The sequence below is a fragment of the Haliaeetus leucocephalus genome, unplaced genomic scaffold (genome assembly GCF_000737465.1).
Source record: "Haliaeetus leucocephalus isolate CR32 unplaced genomic scaffold, Haliaeetus_leucocephalus-4.0 Scaffold555, whole genome shotgun sequence".
Taxonomy (NCBI): domain Eukaryota; kingdom Metazoa; phylum Chordata; class Aves; order Accipitriformes; family Accipitridae; genus Haliaeetus; species Haliaeetus leucocephalus.
Window position 1 is genome coordinate 17,337,336 of NW_010972991.1, and position 24,349 is coordinate 17,361,684.

The window sequence follows — 24,349 nt, forward strand, 5'->3', positions numbered from 1 at the left end:
TGCCTGACATAAACCTGTCTGGCTGCCCTAACGTAATCCGTTCACTCAGCTAATTCCCAGGTTGTTTATTATGGACCCCATCCAACACCCGCTGAAGGCAATGCAACCATCAGCTGCCTCGGCAGCTGTTGGACTGCGCCTATAAAGCAGGGGCTTTTTTGCTATTTCCAGGGTATTAAGAGCCTAGATTACTTAAAAAGTGTACAGTGGGTTTTGATTAGGATGAAAGGAGGAAAGGCAATAGAAGAAATTACCTTTGAGGTGGCATCTTCCACTTTCCAAGTGTTTTGGAGAGATTTTGGGGGAAAAGACATCATTTGGATCAAGGCAGTCACTCAGGCCCCTGAAATGGTCAGGAGATGGAGAGTATCCCATCAGACAGGACTCCTCACCCCTTTCAGCCTCCTCTCTGTGAACAGGGGAGCCTATTCTCCATCAACTGTGTAGACAATGAGTTTAGGCTAGACATCTAATTACCAGACAGCCATCAGTGGATCCTATGGAGACACAGCTAGATCTAGGATGGATCCCACCATTTTACTCGTGAGAAATAAAGCTTTTTAGTCATTCTGGTCCAAGAACACAGGAGATTAAGGAGTCAGTCCTCTAGATGCCTTGGGGAGTTCAAATTTACCTTGGGGAGAAGGGGAGCTTCTCACCACAGGAAACAATTAAAATCAACCCAGGAGAGCCTCGATTTCTTCTTCCTAGTGCCAAATAGAAGAGGCAGTAGATTAGCTTCAAATGGTGTACATTTCTCACTAGCTGCTTCTGACATGTGATGATACTGTATTATTCTTCATTTTTTAAAAGTATTACCTTGGTCTAGAAAGGACATTTTATGGAATGCTCATTAGCCACTCCAGACATTGTTCATTAATCCATCTCTGTGGCCCAGAGAATCCATTCTGACAACATTGTGGAAGTCTTGTATAAATTATTTTGCAATTCTGCTTAAGTTGTCCATGCATCACATTTTAGTTGTGACTTTCATTTGCATGACAAATTCTCAGGCAGGTTTCTGTTGCTAGAGAATAGCTTCCCAGAATTCAGGTACAATGCTAAGCTTCCAGTAAAACTGATGATGTTGCCTTTTAGAGCCAACACACTCAGGCTCCAAAACTTAAAACCCAAAGGGCATCAGTCATTAGTAAATCTGCTGTACAATGTGATATGTAGCAATGTGCCTTAAATAAAATATGATTAAGGTGATTTAACAGAAGCTGTATCCAATAATATTTCATAATGGTTAATTTAAGGGAAACAAATTTCCAATTTTGTTGTCTGGGTACTTTTTTTTCTCCTTTTGTTTTTTTTTAAAGAGATTTTTTTTTCAAAAAGCTGTGATGATCCAGATTACTATTAGTAATAGATCCAATTTCTGGCTACAAGGAGAAGTAAAAAACACAGTAATAGTTTGGGGTGGGGGAATCCACCATTGATAAAATCTTCTCAGATTTTATCTGCATTTTGAACTAAAATGGCAATTGGTCCATGACAAACAGGAGATGCAACTTCTTGTTTGATTCTGGCTATAAAGATATATCTAGAAGGGCTTTGGAGCTCCTGGTTTCAGTGTACACTGCAGATGCACCTTGATCCCATTTTGGAGCAAGACCAAGTGAACATAGCCTTTTGTAGCAACCTGGCTTCCACCAGAGACACAAAAAAATGTATATCTCATTCAGATCAGGGTCCTTGAGACAGTTGGATGACTGGGATGGAGGGTGTGCTGCAACACACAGCTACCAGTCAGCTAAACCTTGCAACACATTGCTTACTTCATGATTTCAAAGGCAAAGAAGGATGACAGTAAATTCAACGTAATTACAGTTCTCCAGACTCTGAAAAGACAGTGTAATCAACATGTAGATTAGGCTTATGAATTTTTTCAGAGTATACTTGTAGTAGAGGATGGTGCCCGAAGTTTCAGCTGATTCCCAGGAGTGAACTATCATCAGAAAACTCAGAATCCAGCATACTGTTCTTCTACAGCCTCCAAGCTAATAGTTATTAATAATAGTAATAATAATTTATATGTGTTTGTTTTTCCTCTGCAGGTAATACTTTGACACCAATATGGGAAAGCAAAATAGCAAACTACGCCCTGAAGTCATGCAAGATTTGCTAGAAAGTACAGACTTTACAGAACACGAGATCCAGGAGTGGTACAAAGGCTTCTTGAGAGACTGTCCAAGTGGACATTTATCTATGGAGGAGTTTAAAAAAATATATGGGAACTTTTTCCCTTATGGGGACGCTTCAAAGTTTGCGGAACATGTATTCCGCACTTTTGATGCCAATGGAGACGGAACAATAGATTTCAGAGAATTCATCATAGCCTTGAGCGTAACATCAAGAGGTAAACTGGAGCAAAAGCTGAAGTGGGCATTCAGCATGTACGACCTCGATGGGAACGGCTACATCAGTAAGTCAGAGATGCTGGAAATTGTGCAGGTATGTGCTGCTCAGAGGCACCCCTTGGCCTCCCTCCCTCCTTCCAAGCAAATTATGAAGCAATGTTGCAGTGAGACACCAAATGAAAAACTGGCAGCATTGGGGGGTTTATGATCTTGGTTCTTTGTATAACTGTTTGAATATAAAATGTTATTTCATCTGGCAAAGATCATGTCACAATTCAAACTACAGCATTTTGTATCCATTGCAAGCTTTTCCTGAGCAACATGCTGTGTGGGAAGTTCTCCCTCAGGAGTTCTTTTGGCCTGGAGCACAGCAACTAACCTGCTGATAAATGTGATTCTGTCCTTTGGGAAATCACTCTCAATTAATTACAATTAATTACAGTTGGACCAAGTAGGTATCTTAGATCAACCAGGGAGTGTACTTTTAAGGAAGGCAGGGTCCCTCCACAATAAGAAACAAATCTACTTTGAAATCATGCTGTTACGAAGAACCAGCTCACATATTTTGAAAGGTGTCTGTCTGCCTAATTCCAGTGAGGTCTGCATACTTAGTATCATACTAGCTGTCTTCATATTAAGTTACCAGTATAGATAAACCTTACCTGGGTAGATGACGATTCCATACACAGCTTCTTTGAATGCATTTTTTTGTGGTGTTAGTAGGAGTCCCACCTCACTTTGGCTTCCTCTAACATGTTTTTACCCTTGAGGCACATCACTCTACTGAAAGCTTTAAAACATTTTTGATATGGTAGTATATTTACACAGCTTGAATCTGTATAATGCAGCGCTGTTTAAAAAAAAAAAAAAAAAGCCTGTTATCAAGATCCTTTCTTTCCTTGGAAATTTTGGAGTGCTAACTATGTCCTGTGTTATTCAGACTTATATTTGTGCTGGAAATCGAGGGAAAGGAATGCACACAAATTACAGGCTGCGATGGCAAACTGCATGTACGGAGTCAGCCTAAGATGTGGTGCCCTTGTCTTTCTACCAGGGCTCTTCTCATGTCCTCTGAACAGTAGCTTAACACCAGCACTTGCACTGCTTCAGCAAGACCAGACACAAAGCTCACCTGCAAATGTAGGGTTGTTGCGTCGCCTTTCACTTGTTCTGGTTTGTGTTCCTGTGTCTGAGTTAAAGAGCAGGACTGCATTCAGATGCAGAGACCTCCCTGTCTCTGTGCCATGACAAACCCCATGGAATATTTGCACTAGAAGATACTCTGTTCCTTACAAATCTTCCTTTCCCCCGGGTAGGGTAAATAGGCTGTCAATTATTGTTTTTCTAGCTGTATTTCTGCTCATGAGAAAACAAAGAGAATCCCAAAAGAACAAAGTAAAAGCAAACACAAGGAGCCAAACCCGAGTAAGTGCCTGCTCCTCGGGAGGAGGAGATGCCCCAGGGACTGCAGGACCCCTTGCTGCTGTCAGGTAGCCCAGGAAGCCCTCAGTGCTGAACGGCAGCACAAAGCCTCCCAGGCCAGAAGACTTACAAACAGGGAGAACAATGCCACAGATGCGTTCGTGTCAAATTTAATGAAAACAGCAGTGGCTAGATTCTCTGTAGCGGGCCAAGCGAGGACCAGCAAAACCTGCAGCTTTTTGCAGTTACCCCAGACCTGCTCACCAGCATGATTAGAGGCTGAACTGCTTTGCCTCCTCTCCACAGTTGTGTTGGTACCAAATTGTAGCATTGTCCTTTACAACCGTGATGCTATCGTCAAATGAAACTGCAGCTTAGGGATCAGTGTAGGGTGACATTTTGTGAATGTGTACATCCAACCCAGAGCAACACTTTGCCTGTGTATGGCCCTCAGCCTGGCACTCCACCCCTCCCACTACACTTCTTGCGAGGCTTGGCTCTCTCCTCCTTTCAGACCGCACTTGAAACTCAACTCAGTGATGCTTTCTTTCATTTACTCTTACCCCACATTTTGAGGGACAGCACAAAAATCTATTATGGAAGTGAACAGCCTAATAAGCCTGAGCAACAGTCAATTCCGCACCATGGACCATCAGTGGTTTTACAGTCAGGAAAGCTGCCCTATCTGTGATGGACCTTCCCATGAGGCAACGTGCTTGTAGATCTCACCCTGTTCTCTTCTTCCAGTTTTTTATGGTCATAACGATCTCCCTGTATTCCACTGGTCACCCATAGCTCCTCCCGGTGGGGTAGGATTTGTTGCATAGTCTCTGGAAGCGTGTTCAGCTGATATATGAAACTGAAGTAGATGAGCACATTTTCTTGCTTTATTGAGAGGTTCCTTTGATGTAGAGTGATTAGACTTATAAAAAAACAGCTAACAACTATCACTTTCATTTGCGAAAGATGATTATTTCTTAATATGGAAAGACAGGAATCTGTATCAAATATGTTCCTCGGGGCCCTCAGCCATCACAATCTTTCTGATAGTGAAAAACAGAACTCTGTTATATCTCTGATATATGTCTCAGAGGAACCTATTACAAGTCCGTTATCTGGCATACATTTGCATATTGATATAGCAGGATTTATTATGTTTTCATTGGGATTTTTGCATGAGACAATACGTCAAAATGAATGCTAAAAGAAATACCATCAATCTAAAAATCTTTGTTTCACAGGAAAATACTGCCCCTATTACCATGGGATTACTGTATCTTAAATAAGATAGGGGCAAGGCATGCTTTTCTTCTTTTTCAGTCTGCTTCTCTTTGTGCTTTGAAAGTCCTCTCTCCGTAGTGATTTTCACCGTTATGCTAATGGTTACTTGCATTTCATTTCTCATGCTCTGGCCTAATCTAACACCACTGCAGGCAATGCAGGCATTGCACCCTTGCTCAACATTGCAAGAAGGTGCTTGTGCTAACAGTGGTAGCAGCAGCAGCACTGAAACAGCAGAGCTGCTGGTTAGGATGGCTCATGTCCCACAAGAGCCCTAGTAACTGGCCAGCTGTCAAGGAGATGAACGTGAACGATCCATAACCACTTTCTGAAGCCTGTTTTCTCTGCAAAGCAATGGGCTAGAGGGCAAAACACCTGCGTTCCTTTAAGCTCCGTTTACCATAGTGCTGTTAACCATGTACGCATAGCCTATCGCAGACTCACCGTGGCTGCCAGTGAGCTTCCCCTAGACAACCGTTCAAAAAGCCCTGCTTAGAGACACACGCGAGCCATCCACATGGAGCTTTCTGCACAGTTTGGAGGATCACATAACTTGAAGGACTTTAGCAGTGGGCTGATGACTGCAGACGCCAATGACAGAAGGTCCATGGGGTACTGCTACACCTACGAGGCATGCCACAAAGCACTGTGGAATGGCATTTCATAGCCTGCCCTCTTCACAGACCTCACCACAGATCCACTCAGATTCTCTGCTCTATAAATGTTTTTCATGTCTCCCATATGTTTACCTATAATCTAAATAGCCCAGACCACTAAAAAATAGCTGCAAATCAGCTAGAAGATTTGTGTTTGCTCCCCTTACTGAACCGGGACATACTTGGTAAGAGTCTCTTAAATTAAGAGTTCAAATAAGAGATGGAAACCTTGTTCTAAGGATATATTTTTTCACCATATGGAGTCATAAGGCATCTTAAGAATACTGAGCTGAGAGACGAGAATAACGGTTTCAGTTTAATACAAACAGAGCACACAGGTTTCACTTGCTGGGCTAGTTTATTTGTAAGCCAGGAAGAAACAGAAGCTAACATGGGAAGAAGCAGAAGCTGATATTGCTCTCAGTAAAGACAGTCTCAAAAAATCCCTATAAGATTGAGAGGAAAGCAATTTTTTTCAGGCCAGCTCTTCACTTCATGAGGCTTTTAGCTGTCAAAATTAATTTCAACAGGGTAAAAAGGATTGACTGAAAATTTGTGCTGTCATTGCTGCCATCATCGTAAGGAGCTCTTTGACACTTTGCCAAGTATAGCAGGGAAGTGCAGCCCCCACAACGGTTTCTGGCCCAAGTGCAGCAGTGGCAGCCAGCGACTGGGAGCAAAACCAGAGCAAATGGGCACAGGGGTGAGATTTGCCCTAAATCACCCATCACTGCTGATCTACATGCGGGTGGAAAATCAAAGGGGAGAACTCAGCAGGGAACCAGACAGTTCAGATGAAGCTGCAGCCTGTGCTCACTCCAGTGATGCACATAGGGCTCTGGAGGCACAATTTCTTGATGGCATTCAGGGGCACCGGAGAGCTGTAAGGAGCCCTCTTGACCGAAGTCCACCTGAAAAAGCTGCCCTGACTCAGGTGGCTGCTGACAGATAACCACCACCAAACCTTCTCCTGCTGAATGCCACTGGTGGCTTTCAGCCCAAGTGCTATGAGGCTGAGGAGTCGTACTCCATGTGGAGTGGAGCACCTGCAGCCTTTCGGTCCCAGGTCACAGCCCAGGGTTCGTACAGCCCAGCTCCACGTAATTATCGCATGAAACCAGCTCCCTTTCAAAGCTTGCTCTTTCAAACGTACAATAAAGAGCTCTGTGTAGCTGCACTGAATTAATATGGGGCAAGTCTCGAGATTCTTAATCAGCTTTAGCTAGCTTTTACTTTGGGAAAACTTCCCACTGAACTTCTGAGTAAGGACATAAGAATTTGTCCAGAGTAACCATTTTCAGCATGAAAGGAACGCTTACTATGTTATTCCCATCTGGCTTTCCTAGAATATCTCATCTGCTATTCCCTTCACACGCCTCTGTGAAAAGGACCCTGTAGGATGAAGTCATCCTGAAGTGCTTTTTTTTTGTCCTAAAAATCTGCATATTCTTACTATGGTTACTTTGATCAGGGTAAACACGCCTGCACTCCCGGTCCAGGGCATTCCTCCCATACTTTCAATACAGATTCTCTGCTTTGCCGTCCTCTCACCCAGAGTGAGGGAATGACCCCTCCACCTCTCTTCCTACCCCAGACAAAAGCCAGACAGCTTAAGATGCTTAAACATTGGCAGATTTATAAGCCTCATCTCTGCTCTGACCCCTGCGAGCCTTGCATGCTGATGAAGATGAGGAAGGAGTAAATTCTTACTGTCCACCCTCTCCTTTTTTTTCTTCCCCTATTGCCTCCTTCCCCCGGCTCCCTCATCCCTATGTCCATGTGCTTGCATGTTCATCCTTTCTTCCATTCTCCTGGTTATCAGATGGTCACAGTTGTGTGGACAGCATCCCTGCCTGTACTGGGGCTCTGCCCAATACTCTGGCACCCTAATTCCCTTGGGAGCCTTTGGGCACTCCCACAGTCCAAATCATGATGAAGATGATGTTGATGGTGATGACAATTAAAAGGGTGCCCACCGCTTTTCCATTCAGCCAGCTGCTGTTCGTGCTGGAATGTTCTCCTCTGTTCCCCTGCTGGGGTCCATAGCCAGTGTTAGAGACTTACTGGAGAGCGGACCGGGAAATCCACAGCCACGCTGTTGGTGACGTAACTGAGGGAGCAGATGTTTGATTGCACTGAGTGTAAGTGATGAATAATTAATTAAACAGACAAATGCCTTTCTCGGGGTGTAACTCTTTAAGTTATTTAAAGGCCAGGAGATGTGAGAGGTGAGCTGCTGGCAGAGGAGAAGCCAGCAAGATGGCCAAGGAAGCGGGTGCTCCCTAATCTGAGTGTAAAATATCTGCTGCTTCAAGGCATCCTCCAGCTTGTGAATCTTCGCTGTTACGTTCCTGGAGCTGGCCCTTGGGACCCTGGGCCAGATGGTGGGAACATGCTAAGCGGAGTACCTTCATGAATGGGAAAAGGGAAGACGGGAGATCCAGCGAGCCATCTTGGGCTTGCGCCAAGGACCCCCCCTCCCAGAACAGGAGGAAACAGAGAGCAAATAGCTAAAGCAATCATGTCTGCACTAAGTTATCAACTGACCGCTGCAGACACCGTGCTGGCGGGGGGGGGGACGGGACACACAAGAATTCGAATCTGTGGAAGAAAGCGATCCACATCTACAGACCAGGGCTGTAGGGCAAAGTGACTGCCCAGTGCAGCGCCTGTCAGCCGGAGGCCAACGAGCTGCAATGGGAAGCAGAAGGAGCTGGTCAGACCAGGGCAGCACTGCCTTGGGCTGGGATGTGCCGCCTCTCCAAATGGCCGGGAGGCTCCCCCGAGGCCACCAGCCCACAGCTGTCTGGCTGCTGCTGTTCTCCCAGCTGTGTGGCACCGTAAAGATATCTAACACAAAAACCACTTGTTTACTGGTACTGCCTGCTCATACTTTCAGGCAACATTTGGATAACCAGTTCAGAGACAACTACTCATCCTTGTTTTAAAATTAACATTACCTCTCTCTTACGGGCAGCTAGCACCATACGTGACTAATGGATTTTTCTGTGCAGAGAATAGCTATGGGTGGCACCAGTGCCATGTGGGACCAGAACATCTGCTCTCTGTGGAACAAATTGTGAATGGGGTCTGGAGCTGTGTACACACACCAACCCCCAAGGGAAAGGCCACCTCCTTGCTGGTCAAGTCTTCATTATCTGTGAGACATGGCAAATGCAGGGAGTGAGTCACTGCCCTCCCCGTGGGCAGGATGCTGACCAAGGAGGGAGAGAAAGGAGATGGGGGGAAGCAAAGGCAGGGTGAGGGGATGGGGTGGTGAGGACGGAGCCTGGGTGACCAAAGCACAGAGGTGTGCCGGGCAAGACCCCAGTGGTCTTACCGTTCCCCCAGGCACTGGGAGTTGCCAGTATCTAACGTGCTGTACAAGTGATAAATCCATCTGAAGACTGTTTTGATAAGGAAAAATGTAACCTCAGTCCAAACCCAGATTGTGTTCGACCATGACTAAATAAGGAAACACAGCACTTCATAAATGAGCATCCCACTGAAGAGGGCAGCTGCATGTACGGGTGCCACCTGACTCCCTTCAGCATCCAGAGAGCAGGTCCCAGCCGATGTCCCCGGGCTATTTTCCGCCTATTTCTGTCACCAGGAGATAATCATTCCATTAAGATAATGTGTTTCTTACCAGCTCTTTGCTCCTGTCATACCACACAGGCAATCTATAAGATGGTTTCTTCTGTAATGAAGATGCCGGAAGACGAGTCGACACCAGAGAAGAGGACAGAGAAGATCTTCCGCCAGATGGACACCAACCGTGATGGTAGGCACCCTCCAGAGATGGGGGTGGCTGCCTTTTCCCCTGTGCAGGGTGGCTGGGCTGTCCTGCTTACACGGGGCGACCCTTCAAACCCACCACTGCTCCTTCAGCCATCCAGGCAAAGTCACCACCATCCACAGCCAGCGGGGTGCAAGCAGGCAGAGCTTTGCCTTGCAGGGTTGCTTTCCCAGGGATTTTACTTGGGCTCCCCTGGCTTCCTTCCACTGTGCTTGTCCAGAGGCTTGGCAGGTGTGCTGCGACCCACCAGGTGCACTAAGCAAACGTGTTTCTTTTCTAGGAAAGCTCTCTCTGGAAGAGTTCATCCGAGGCGCCAAGAGCGATCCATCCATAGTCCGTCTCCTGCAGTGTGATCCCAGCAGCGCCGGGCAGTTCTGAACCCGTTCTTTGGATCAATTATGTATCTGCTTTTTTTTTTCCTTGCCAAACAACATTCATGGTAGTGTTGCCTCTGTATGGCCAATTATGCCTTCATTTGTGGCATCTTATAGCTTCTTTTGTTGTGGATTAATTATAAGAATGCTGAATTGCTCTTAACAATTTGTCCAGAGCATGGGCAGTACTGTTTTAAACAGATATTGTGGTGTTATCATTGTTTTAAAGATTTTGTTTTGTTTTGTTTGTTTTAACACGTCTGTTTCAGAAAGTACGTGTTGAGAAGGAGTAAACCAGTGACAAACCCTTGGCAGCAAGACACACTGAGAGATTTTAGATTGCTGCTTTAGTAGCTAAGTATTCACCCACAGGACCTGAAAGTGTAGTAGAGGTTGAACCAAAGGGGTTGTGATGGGTGGGGTAGGATTTACCTGGAACCTCCTCTCCTGTCCAGGAGGCACCAGTTAAGGTCAATGACAGGATCGGAAGAAGTACGAAAGTGCAGAATGTGTGCAGGGTGTATCGTCCATACCCCTGCTCCTATGCCTCATTGTTTCAATGCTGTGAACATTTTCCAGGTTGTGAAGGAGAAGGGAAAAAACAAAGGTCGACATTTTTTACTAGGTTTACAGTGGTTGATTTCACACAGCTTTATCTGAAAATTCAGCAATTTGCAATCCTGGTCCCCAAATCCACAACTGACGATACCTCTTGCCGTTTGGGATCAGCAAAGGCAGACACAGATATGGAAAACTGGGTCTTGACAATGAATTTAGGGGAGATAGATACATGTTGAATGTGAAATTTTCAGGTTAGTAATAAAGCAGTTTCTACTAAGGAGAGTGAGCATTCACGTGACAAACTCACGGACACCTGCAAGCAGCTCCAGCTGAGGCACATCTGCTGTTCTGAATGCTCTTGCATAGTGTCAAGTTTTGGGGGTGTTTTTGTCTCTCTCCACATAGCTAACGGAGTTTCTGGGCCTGCTCTTAGGGGAAGGCTGTCATCAAAACTTGTTTTAAACATAAAATTGTAGCATTTATATTTCATTTATTTTAGTAAAGTTCGAAAAACCTGTACTGAAACAAGGAAATGGTACGCTTTATGGTATATTTATATATATAAAAATTAAAACAAAAAAAAAAGATCAGCTCTTGAGAGAAATGTTGAATGTTTATCTTTTCGCCTAGATGCAGGAGTTCTGAAGTTTGCTGCTGCAAAACTTTATCCTTTGGTCAAACTTGCTGTATGCAAAGCTAGTACACATACATGGGATTTCTTAGGGACTTTACAAGCGCTGCTGCAACGGAAAAGCTTTAGTGACAGGAGGCATTATGCTGACTAAATTGGCATTAATCTGTCATTAGCTAAAGTCTGCTCTGTGATCCTGTTGGAGAGGTACCCATATAGGCAGTGCACAGCATTGGGAGTTCATGAGCTCGTTAGAGTAACCTTTGTCTGACAGGGAAGGTTGGCGTTTTGTCAAGTGACCTTGTAGATGTTAATCCCCAGTAGCCTTAATTTAAAATAAACTAAGTAAAATAAGTCTGCTTTGCAGATGATGATTAGCTAAGTACTAATTAGAAGTCATGAATAAGTAGCCAAGTATGAATAAATTTTTGTTGAACACTAGCTAGCAGGTACAATAACTGAGAGAAAAAAATCCTAGACTTGATTTTTCCATACCATTTGCTTTGCCAGGTGTGAAGTGCAGAGCATATTAAAATAAAATAAAAATAAATTGATAATAACATTGCTAATCAGTTGTACTAAAATTATTATGAGTGGCTAATTACACTCAATAAATGTCTTCAGGCACACACCTTTGTCTCAAAAGATCACAGAAATCCAGTTGATGATATATGCCCATTATAGTAACCAAAATACCAAGCAGACATGTGTGGGGGAAAAGGAGAAAGCAAAAGAGGCCCAACCACAGACACAAACGGATTTCAATACCTAGCGCTTTTAGCAAATTTTGCACCAATTCTTCTGGTTGATGGAGACGTTCCCTCTCTCTTTCTCCCTAATCTTCGTTAGACATTCTGTGCACAAATCTAACCCTTCAAAGGAGAGCCTACCTTCTTCCAGGCAATTTTCTGCTTTACCTGGAGAGGCTCTGGCCCTCTCTCCCGTATCCGTCACCTCACGTCTCCTGAAAGCCATGCTCCCTCTCGAGTGCTCGGCGGGTTGTTTTTCAGCAGGATGAGCCCACCCAGGCTGCTGGGGATGGCTGCAGGGAGGTCATGGACACGCACTGGTCAACCCCCTCCGCCAGACGGGCAGGACCCATCCCGCTGCCCCAGCGGCTCCCTGGGTGCTCCACCACCCCCACGGCTGCGCGGGCAGGACGAGGCGATGCTAGAGGAGCCCTGCCGAGCTGCCAACCCACCGCCTCGGTGCAGGCACCCACACCCAAGGCGGCCCAGGCCTACAGAAGCTGGCGTTTACCGAAGGTGAACTTGGATAGCTTCTGCAGTTCCATCTTCTTCTTAATGTCGTGAAAGCTGTTGCATGTGACTGAAAGCTTTGAAGCGTTGCCTCTTGTTTAAGCAACTGCATTCCATCTCTTTTTAGTTTTATAAGAGGTTTCTGGCCCAGAACCTAGTCTCTCAGTTTGTTTTTGCTCAGTAGTTTTGGGGCTTTGGGGCCAGACTTGCTTCATGTGCTAATACTGCACAACACATGTTTGAAAACGCAACCTGTGATATGACCCCAGGCCAGCGGAGATGTAATTCTTCCCACAGTTCACAAAATCTGGAAGAGTAAGAATTAGCCTACAGCTGCAGAGGATGTAGCTGGAGATAAGACTATTGTATAAACATTTACAGAGTGAACTAAGGTTATTCTTTTACCTGACTACCACTGATGATTGGTATTGTTTTAAATTATTAACTATCCTTTTCTTTCTTTGCCTCTGCACGTGCTTCAAAAGTGATCCATAGCTGGAATTGTGATAGGAGCATCCACAGACCCCAGATCAGCAGGAGAGCAGTGGTGCGCTGCACCTCAGATTGGAATTTTCTGCTTTGCTGCCATTCGCATTTGCAACCATAATTGCCTTCATAAACCTCTTGAAGACAAAATGACCTATCCTGTATGAAATAGCACAGCAAGTCAGACACTTCAAGTGATCAATTAGCAATATTTTCATACAGGAAGGATGGCAGACAGCACATACTATTTCACATCACCTCTCAATTTTGTAGATGCATTCTCCAATATTAGTTGCGTGTGAAAGAGGTCACCTTCACTCACGTGTTGTCAAATGAATTAATGAGTACATCCCGCATGTAGACTGAATCCATGGAAAATGCCAGTCCCGTTTATCGGGCATTCCCAGTCAGCTTGCCAAAATCTGGGCCAGAAGACGTGAAGTGAGGACTACGGCTCGTGCGATCTGCAGCAGCCTGTCTTTGTTTTAGGGTGCTTTGGGAAGGAAAAGGGGAACACAACCCTTGTAAAACCAGCATGCATCTGTTTTTGTGAGCACTTATGGTTTGAGAGGGACTGAAGAAAGATCTGTGTTTCAACACTATTTGAAGCCCTGTGAGTTCACAGCAGTGGATGTTCCTGAGGTACATGGAGCTGTGCTGTTCCTCTTGCTGTTCTTAGGAGCTTGTAGGATTTTTATCTTATTGTTGGGGCACTTTGCCCTTTGTTGTTCTCTGTTATAAAGCATGACCTCCACATTTTCTAGGCACTGCTGCGTAAAAGAGTAAGCCAGAAGTGTGTAACTTCTGTAGCTGGACGAGGTCTATGTGCAGCACAAGAAGTGGTCACACATGACCAAGTCCCCATGGTTTAATAACTTCCCCCAGGGGATGAGTCTTTTCAGGGACTTTTCAGCATGTGGTCTCTTCACTGATGGCAAATGTGCAATAATACGGCTTAGCTTAATTTTCTTTCACTGCAGACCAGGCTAAGTCGCATTACCTTGCATTTGCTGTGGGCTGGAAGCGCACACATGGGCAGAAACCTCGTCTCAGCTGACTCATGGAAACTTGGTGAACTGTAGTAACTTGATGTTGAGCCCTAATCCGCCGACTAAGCCAAGATGAGAATGTGGCCGCAGCCGTATGTCTCTCAGTACATGTGAACTGGGGAACACGGTGACAACTGGCAGGTCCCTGGGGACACGTGGCGGTGGGGAGGGAATCTCCTGCCTCAGAGCAAACACCCTGAGCTCAGCTGTCTCCCTTCTTTTAAAACTCCCTTTTTTTTCAGCAACACTGGTGAAGATGCAACATGATAGCAAAACAGTGCAGTCAGGGTAAAGGAGGCATCCTTCAAAAGAGTTTCCTTTTGAAGCCTAGCATACAAGCACCAAGTTAAACAAGCAGAGGGGAGGGCTGGACAAGCTCTCCGGAACACCCGCTACGCCAGCACCTCCTTTTGCCTTTCTCATGGTGCTCCCTTGGTTTCCTGGCGAGGCAGTCCTTGGGCCCAGGAGTTAGATGTCAGGGAACTGGTGCAAGACTGGTGGAGAAGAACATTTCACCTGCCCTTTGCACAAGCATTTGGATGCATTCTTTGCTCTGTGTCTTACTGGGTGGGATCTCACGTAGGAGTCTTAAAGTGGGGGAAGTTGGTTTCCTTGGTATCGTGGGCAGAACTTGTGCTTAGAAATGCAGAGAAACTTGGCAAGCGTCAGACAGCCGAGCAACGCTCAGAGCTGCATGTGGAGTTTTCCATTGACTGTGCAGTAGGCAGATAAGATGCAAAGCAGCGATATGTCAGACTCGTGGTGTGATGTGCTCTGAGATAGGGCTAGACCCGAAATGGTACCTTCTAGCTGAGCAGCAATGTCTGCTGCATATTCAGTCAGAGGCACTGAGAAAATACACTTTTAAATACCTTCAGCATGAACAGGCAGCTGCAGGGGTAGAATAACTCTGCTCTTTCTTACATATAAGCAACAGAGCTGTTTGCCATGACCCAGTTGGGAGTTCAGCAAACAGGTCCCAGGAGGAGCATAAGGCATTTCCCAAGTGTAACTGAGGGCAAAACGCTGCCTGCAGGACCTTTCTTCCCGGTCGTGGTAGAAAAGAAGGGAAAGCTCTGTTTGAGTCTCAAAGCCCAGGTGCCATTTTGCAGGCTGGGGAAGGTGAGAACAGCAGCTGTGTTTTAAGTACACAGAGGGGAAAAGCAGCGGGGTTTGTAAATTGGCATGGAAAGCAGTGACACTAGAAATTGGGACCGCTGTTGTGGAGCTGCAGAAGCCGTTAGGTGCCTCCGGCATTCAGAGCAGTAGAACGGTCGGTCGAATGCAAAGTCAATCTCTTCGTCTCTTGCAGAAACTACCCCTGGCTATCATGGGTGTCTCATTTAGCAGCACCCCTTATTCCAGCCTGGCTTTTGCTGCTGTTGCTTTCAAATCATCCATACTGAGAAGTTGTTTCAGGGGTGGGGATTTTCGCAGGATAAGATATCAAGCTTTTCAGATACACTCTCCATATCTTAACAAGTAACAGCTGGAAAGGCCAGATATGAGGGGCTTCTTGCAATGTACAGATTTGATTTCCTCATTGCTCCAACTGGTAGTGTTATTTTAATACGTATAGTTGGGATTAAGCTATCACGTGTAAAATGCTGGCTAATGCACAATAAACAAGGTAAAAAAAGAGCTTGGGTTGCAGTGAACAATGTGAAAAGACTAGGGAAATGAAAAACTGCCTTTAGATCAGGGTCTGATCAGGGACTTGGCGATAGTCAGCACAGAATAGCTCCTCTGGACTAGCCTCGTCCCTGGGACCTCCTGGGCTGCTTCATCCCTACGTCACTGTGTGCTGAGGCTGGGCGCTCTGGGTCCTGCCACAGAGGTGGTCAACTGAGCTTATTCAGCCTGCTGAGTGCTTCCCAGATCTCGAAGCACATGACGGCCACCCTCTCTGTAGTGTTCACTTACTGTGCAGCCAAGACACGTCTTAGATCTTCCCCTCTTGCCCTGACCTCACACCAAAGATGTTCTCACCTTCTCAGGGCAGGCGGTCAGGGTGTCCAGCTCTCCGATACTTTGCGCCCACCTCCCAGTTGCCATCCCTACTCTCTGTGTGAACGAATAACAAACACCAGCCCTTGACATCTGGAGGAGCCAGGCTTGATGCATTTAGATGAAACAGCTTCTGATTTGGTTCCCAGCCTTTCGGCTTTCCTGTGTGTACCTTGCCAACCACACTATTTATTTCCTATTATTAAGTAATGGCAGTATTAAACATTTCAAGAACACACTGAACCTCTGGAACAATGTGGTTTTCATTATCGTGTCTGTGTTTGTTGATGCACTGCAGACTGAACCTGACCGGTGCTCGCTCTCCGCTCCCATGGTTTATTCCACAGAGAGCTGATTTCTTCCAGGCAGGAGCAGCATCTTCCTGTGTGTCACCATTCAGTGTGCGGTGCCCCGATGCTTCCTGGACTGCCCAGGTGCTGTGGACCAAGACATAATTTTGGCGCAGGAATGTCAGGTGGAAACTCTTCCTCCCATCTGTCAAAAACACATGTTGAGGATGTGACCTCTGGTTTTCTCCTCCCTGGGGACAGGGGTTTCAGCGGTATTCAGGGTTGGCCTCATGTTCCCCCACCGAACTGGATGATGGTGATTAGTAAACCCACCTGAGAAAATCCTCTTAAATTCTAAGCTTCATTTGTGCTGTTAATTGGCTGCGCTCAGAGGGAAGATTAATGGGTCCTATGCAGTTGTTTGGGGGAGAACTTGCAGTTCCTTGCCACCACCACCTTTTTATTTCCTGTAATTAGCTTATTCCCATTTCCAGGGCAACCAAACAGTTTTTATTAGTATCTGGGAGAAAAAGAAAAAACAAAACCAGAGTTTCAATCTGATAAGAATCTAAGGAAGCTTACTAAAGATATTGTGCCCTGCGTTAGTCATATGAATGCTCTACAAGATCATGTTTCTCTGGTATTTTGTGTTTAATTTCCTTATTTGTGTTTTAGTTTTCTTGTAATTTATTTATTTATTTTGGATCCCCTTCGATTCAACCCTGCCAGTCGTTTAGCTCATATGCTAGCAAAAGTCCCAATGATTCCAAGAGCAGAGCTGCCGGAGCAATGACTAGCGAGGTGGGCTCACTGTGCCTAGCAAAAACGAAGTGCTTAATTACGTTAGGGATTATTTTTGTCTGTACATTTCCTGCAAGGAGACAGATTGAGACATATTTCAATATGCTTATCTCTTCCACTTGCTCACTTCAATTCCATCCAAGCAGTCTTGTAGTTAATATTTGTGTATTCAGTTCTATTTCGCTCTTGAACACGAGGTGACCAATATTGGCCTCTTCTGACAGAAGTACTTGATACCTTTGGATTTTTAAGTATCACCGAATGAATGACGCAATGGATGCAAAAGTAAATAATTATACATTTGTTTGTGTAAATTTGAGCAGGTATTTTTGATGCTGTAGCGACTAATAAATTGAGATAAACCATGGCGAAAAGCTGAATAGATCCAAGTGTCCAGTTCCTGTTAAGTCCATGACCATTCCACAGAGAGAGCTTTCTTATCTCTGTTCCCTCAGGCTGTTTCTACGTTGCAGTGTAGAGTAGAGATACTAAATCTAACTTTAAATAAGCTACCATGGGCAGACTAACTGCAGCAGCATGGAGTTCAGCATATCCTGCGTCTTGGCAAAATTGGATACCTCTCTAGATGAATGCTTTGTAAGCAAACCTACATATCCTAAGGAAGACTTTTACAACTCAGAAAGGAGAGAGACGACTATGAATTAAATGCATTTGGTCCACATATTTTTCTTATGGCTGTCTAGAATTGCTAGTGTCCTGCGTGTAGTTGCCCGTAGCTATCGTGATGTGTTAATTTCCCCCCCCGCTTCTGTTGTAAGCTCATCTGGTGATATTCTGAGTCTCCAGCCAGTTCTCAGCCCAGGCAAGGCCCACGGAAAGGACATCTAGAGGTGAGCTGCCTTCAGGAAGGCTGAGAGCAGCTCTCGGGATTTGGCCCTGTGCTTGCATGATTTGGGAGCATGTACCCGCAGAGCAATGTGTTAAACCTGCCCGGCAAAATGGAAGTAGATGATCAGGCCATCGGAGGAGACAGAGGATTTGGTGGAGGGTTGTGTATGTGTTTTGTGCCCCCCAGCACGTGCACCGTTCCCCCTGCTATTAACTTCCAGTTAGGACCTTTCTTGAACTCTTAGTGTCAGAGTAGAGTTTTCTTATGCTGATAATGTATTTGTATTATGCAACGTACTAAGAAAAAAACAGAAGATGATCTCTCTATGACTGTCCTCTCCTCTCGAGAAGCTGTTCTCTTCTGTACATACAATATGCAGAATGTATGGGAGTCTTACCAGTGTCGGTTTGCATTTTTAAGACTGTACTAATTAATGTGTGATACTATTGTGTTTTCGTAGTGGCATCTTTGATGTAAGATGTAAAAACTATTTAAAATTATTTGGTTTTGTTATTGTTCAGCTTTTAGAGGTAGCACCAAGGACTGCATGTTCACTAGAATCAGCCTTTTTCAAGGGCCGTCATAGCTGCACACAGGCACCGGTGTTTCACCCGGAGCATAGTACCTGCGATCTCATTTTAGTAGGGGTCAGTTTTGAGCGGAAACTAATTCTTCCTGAAAAGTCTCGTTTTCTGTCTTTCCCTCTCTCAGACTCAAGCTTCCCTGTCCCACGCTGTGTGCCAGTCCTGGCCCCAGGAGGAGACATGAGAGGAGGGTCCCCCAACCCGGGGCACCCCGCTGGTCCCAGCATCAGGCTTCCTTATCCCTTGGCTCACCCGCATGCACGCTCGGTTTTCCTTGGGACTGCTGGCTATAGCAGGACAAAACTGATGGGTTCACATTTTAAGACCGTTTGTGCAAGTGACTTTAAAATTAATTAACTAGGATTTTGAGGAATTTAAGCAATTAAGGAAAAAGAAGAGCCTGAGTGGCAAGTTTGGGGTCAGAATCTTAGTGGGGTGCTTAATATAGCGAGAACTTGGGATCAGTCCCTAAAAGACAGGACCATTTGGGGGGCTTAGATCTGCATTTCTTGTCAGGTTTGGAGAGGGAAGAGGGGCTCGGATGCAGCCTTTCGGGCAGGGCTGACTTACTTACTCAATGGATTGAGTCTGAGAGAGTTGCTTCTCCAGATCGTGTCCTGGGACAAAAGACAAGACATGCTGCAGCTTAGGAGTTTTTTTCTTTTGTTTTTTTTCTTTTTAATGGAGAAAGTGGTTCAAACTGCACCTGGCAAAATGACTGACTTCAAAAGCATGGTTTTCCTTCTTATTATATAGACACTCACAAAACAGCATTGTGTGGTTAAAAAGGCGCGTTTGTGATAGTTTCTTTTTCAGTGCCAAAATATATAAGCAGTATTGTTTGAAGGGAAATAAGAATTTTTTTACTGTATTGTTATTACTGTTGAACAAATATTGTTTTTAAATGTTAGATTTTGAAGACTTTTGTATTGTAAACTGTTTTGTGACATGGTGCTTTTTCATACTGGAATTACTGATTGCACCTGAATATGAATTATTTTGTTTTCTTATATAAATATGTAACCTTGAATAATCTTGATGAAACCCAATGTATGGTGGATACCAATGGTCCAGACAAATTGTCCTACTGAAATCCCCTAAATGTTCTTTCCTACTAATAAACATTCTGCTGCAGCTAGCTATGACGTGCCGTGCATTGTTACTCCCTTCGCACTGGAGCCTTACAGCCTCATCAAGTAGCCCCATGGTCTGGTGAGCAAACCTTTGCCTGCTGTCCTCACAGCCCCCAGTCTGCTCACCGTTGCGGGCAAAGGGGCAGCAGCCGGGCAAGCCAATTTGGAGGGCTTAGCGAGGGCTTAAGCCGTGCGCAGGCGCTGCGCCGGCACGTTGCAGCCGGCTGGGCTCTCTGCTGCTAATACAGTTTTTCCTCCAGCAGCTAAAGCCGGCAGCCAGGCACGGGGAGAGATAATGTGGAGTGGTTTATAAAAGCAAAGGAAGGACAGCGCAAGGCTGAGCGCCCCGGTCCTCCAGAGCTGGAAAGGCCAGCTTAGCTGGCTGATGGAAGCTTTCCCTGCCGTAGATAAATCCCTCTCCAGGTTTAGGGCATTTTTTTATCCCCAAGGGCAGGAGGGAGGGAGGGAGCGCGGGTTGGTAGGGTGGTAGCTGCGGTTAGCTGCTCTGAGACGTGGCTTATGGGGCAGCAGGAGAGCCCATCGTGGCAGGGGCTCCTGCCAGCCTCAGCCGGGCTCTCGAGGGGGCTGGCTCGTGCTCCTGTACATGCTCTCTAAGCTCTTCAAACTTTTACCTAGGTTAAATTTGGAGCTGGGATTAGCACCGGGGTGCTAAAAGTAGTTTAAAACCCTCTAGAAGGTAACTGAAACCAGTGCCTATTTCCTCTTCAGATTAAAAAAAATAAGACAGGTTATTTGTGGAACTGCACATTAACGTGGGCCTGACACAGGCTGGAGCCTGGATGGAGCAACAGTTACGTCACCCAGGTACCCTGTGTGCTCAGTGCACCTCCAAACCGGCTTTACTACATGAGCTTCCAGTGTGCCAGACTCCCTGTGATATACATTCTCCTCACCCTCCCATTAGGGCCATAATATGATTTAGCATCAAAGCGTTAAAAAGGCAGGGGTGTAAGGAGGTGTTTATTTGCATAGGGGTGCTAAAATCCTCCACTGATCACCTCTGCTGGCCTGTGCATCTCTCTGTGCAAAGCCCGAGGCTTCTGTCCCAGGACAGGGATGTGACGGGCTCCCAGCGCAGAGCCTGCCTTCGGGTGATGGCCACCACCAGGCACTCGAGCACATCTTGCACCCCGGCAGCCCGCGACTGTCTCTCCCACTGCCTTGGGGAGGGTGGGACCCGAGACCCTGCGGCTCATTCGGTTGTGAGCCCTGGATCTGGCCCCGTCTGGCAAAGAACATGCTCTGGAGTCAATCACTGTTTTCGGCAGCACGAATCGAGCCGAGAGCTTGGGAAGGTGCTGAAAAACACAGCTTTGCTGCCCCACTTTGCCCCTAAAGATTAGGTCAAGAGCTAGAGGAGGGGTGTTTTGCTCCACTCTCCTAGGAGGGTCAATCTTTCTTAAAGACCTTGTGAGTCACCTTGCTAAACCCTTGCTCAGCCATGCCAGAAACAGCCTGGCCTTTGAGCACGCCGTGAGCGCGGCAGTTCCCATCAGCTGACACGCTTCTCCTCGCTCCTCCACGGCCTCGCAAACGGACCACTTCCAACCACTTGGCTGCTAAAGCACTCACATTTTAAAAGCCACTCAGTAAAATTATTTCCTGTGAAACACGATTAAACATCTACCGCAGGCAGCACCCAGGAAACACGATTACTTCGAAGAGCCCCACGGGAGCTGGTCCTGGCTCACCCCACGCTGGTCATCCAGATAGCATCCCCAGGGACTGGCAAAGCCCCCGAGAAACTCCCCAAAACCTTGAGCTGTGAGCCAACGTGTGTATATATATATATATATATATACACACACACAGCATTTTATACATACAGCTTTTGGTTTCTGCCCTAGCTCAGGTTCTGACTACAGATGGGCTGGTGGGGGAACACAGGCTGCACTGGAGACCATCATCAGGGCAAAGAGCATGTGGTGGGAGGGGAAGGGGTCTCTGGTTTCCAGACCTCTTCCACTCTTGGTTAGTTGGTCACTCGTCAAGCTACGGAGCACTTAGTGCCTAGTTCTCCTGCTGTATTGCAAACAAACAGCTGACAAATACTTTTCAAAACTATTAGAAAAATGCCAAGCACACAGGGAAGGCCTTTTTTTAAAGCCTTTGGCAACTGTGAAAAGGCTCCTAGAGCTGGATACAACTGGATGAGTTTTGCTTGGATGGGGAGGGGCTGGAGGAAGCTGGGTTCTTGGAGCCAACGCTCCGCTGGCCGAGACATTTCAGGTGAATAACTTCTTTCCTCATTGCCCAGGTGTGGTCTCTGCCTGACACGAGAAGAGATCTCAGCAGCTGGCTCTCACATGGCACCTTGTCCCACTCAGGACTTGCCCTCGGCAGCAGCGCTGAACTTCCCCCCACAGTAAGACAGGGCTGCCCTGCCACTGCTTGGGCAGCATCCCTTTGCCAAGACAAATGCTTTCCCAAGCGATGTCCCGGTTACTTAGATGTTCTCACCTCCTGGATTCTTGTTGGAAAAGACAAAGTCAACTGGTGGACAATAAAATGGTTGATGAAAATGTTTTACTGCAAGATGCATGGCCAGGTATGCTTCAGTGCTTCGGGCACGCAGGGCACAGCAGGAGCAGATGCGGGTAGGGATCTCAGCCCAGGTGCCCGGGACTCACAAAGATGTTAGTGCCAGCGCTTCCAGCCAGGTTCCCAGGACACTCCAATGTGTCACAGAATCACAGAATGGTTGAGGTTGGAAGGGACCTCTGGAGGTCATCTGGTCCAACCCCCCTGCTCAAGCAGGGCCACCTAGAGCCAGTTGTCCAGGATTGTACCCAGGCAGCTTTTAAGTATCTCCAAGGATGGAGACTCCACAACCTCTCTGGGCTACCTGTGCCAGTGCTCCATCACACTCACAGAGAAAAAAGTGTTTCTTGATGTTCAGGCAGTCTCTTGTGTTTCCGTGTGTACTCACTGCCTCTTGTCCTGTCACTGGGCACTGCTGAATAGAGCCTGGCCTGTCCTCTTTGTACCCTCCCTTCAGGTATTTGTACACGCTGATAATATCTCTCCAGAGCATTCTCTTCTCCTGGTTGAACAGTGCCAGCTGTCTCAGGCTGTCCTCATAGAAGAGGTGGTCCCATCCCTTCATTAGGTTAGTGGCCCTTTGTTGGACTCTCTCTAGCATGTCCATGTCTCTCTTGTATTGCAGAGCCCAGAACTGGGCACAGGACTCCAGGTGTGGCCTCACCAGCACTGAATAATGATCACCTCCCTCAGCCTGCTGGCAATGTTTTGTCTAATGCAGGATACCATCAGCCGCCTTTGCTGCAAGGGCACACAGGTTCAACCTGGTGTCCACCAGGACTCCCAGGTCCTTTTCTACCAAGCTGCTTTCCAGCTGGGCAGCCCCCAGCATATACTGGTGCATGGGGTTGTTCCTTCCCAGATTCAGGACTTCGCACTTCCCCTTGTTGAACTTTGTAAGGTTCCTGTCAGCCCATTTCTCCAGCCTGTTGAGGGAAGCACAACCCTCTGGTGTATCAGCCACTCCTCCCAGTTTTGTGTCATCAGCAAACTTGCTGCGGGTACACACTGCTGGAGCACCTCTCCTATGAAGACAGGCTGAGAGAGTTGGGGTTGTGCAGCCTGGAGAAGAGAAGGCTCCAGGGAAACCTTATAGCAGCCTTCCAGTACCTAAAGGGGGCCTACAGGAAAGCCGGAGAGGGACTTTTTACAAGGGCATGTAGTGATAGGACAAGGGGTAATGGCTTTAAACTGAAAGAGGGTAGATTGAGATTAGATGTGAGGAACAAGTTCTTTGCTGGGAGGGTGGTGAGGCACTGGAACAGATTGCCCAGAGAAGTTGTGGATGCCCCAGCCCTGGAAGTGTCCAAGGCCAGGTTGGATGGGGCTCTGAGCAACCTGGTCTGGTGGAAGGTGTCCCTGCCCATGGCAGGGGCGTTGGAACTCGGTGATCTTTAAGGTCCCTTCCAACCCAAACCATTCTATTCCATTCTGTTCTATTCCATTCCATCGTCCAGGTCATTAATGAAGATACTGAACAGGACTGAACCTGGTATTGACCTCTGGGGTACACCGCTAGTCCCTGGCCTCCAACTAGACGTCGTGCCACTGACCACCACCCTCTGGGCCCAGCCATTCAGTCCTCAGTCCACCTCACTGTCTGCTCATCCAGGCCATACATCAACAGCTTCTCTGTGGGGATCTTACGGGAGACAGTGTCAAAGGCCTTACTGAAGTCCAGGTAGACAATATCCACGTCCCTCTCCCCGTCTACCAGGCCAGTCATTGAACCCATGTTTTGGTGATTATTTTTTCAGTCTCTGTTCTTGTTTTCTCGGTAGAATGAATTTCTATTTTCTTCTTTTTGAAAAGTCTTCTGGGCTCAAAAGTAGGAATTCAATCCCCAGTATGTAGTAACACACACCACAGCAACATAAATATTATCTCATACATAGGAATATTTATTTTTTTTCCTTCTTAAAAATGTACAAAAAATAAAATAACTGTATTTACAGTTTATCAAACCCCTCTCCCAGTTGCAATGCTATTAAGTTACATGAGCTATTTTCTTAATATAAAAGCACACTATTTATACATAAAGTTCCTTGTTTGCCAGAAAGAGGGCTTGTCAGAAACTTTGGCACAAACATTCTTGTTTGTATCTTGTCTCAATTCATAGAAAATGGAAGAGCATATAAACATTTCATAAGCTTTACGTTTTAAAAGTCATAAGATACTCCTTTCCAGTTCCATATTGATCAATATACAGCATCTCTGATGGCTGGAGAGTTCAGCTTTTAC

The 24,349-nt window shown here is 46.2% G+C and overlaps 1 protein-coding gene across 1 annotated transcript in view; it reads left to right on the forward strand.

Moving 5' to 3' along the window:
• Positions 1-10,379, forward strand: part of NCALD (neurocalcin delta) — a 52,216-nt gene extending 41,837 nt beyond the window's left edge. The window contains exons 2-4 of the mRNA XM_010577029.1: positions 2,061-2,457; positions 9,401-9,506; positions 9,802-10,379. Of these exons, the coding sequence (XP_010575331.1) occupies positions 2,080-2,457; positions 9,401-9,506; positions 9,802-9,899 (582 nt within the window). The 5' untranslated portion in view covers positions 2,061-2,079 and the 3' untranslated portion in view covers positions 9,900-10,379. The remainder of the gene's footprint in view (positions 1-2,060; positions 2,458-9,400; positions 9,507-9,801) is intronic.
• Positions 10,380-24,349: the final 13,970 nt, after the last annotated feature.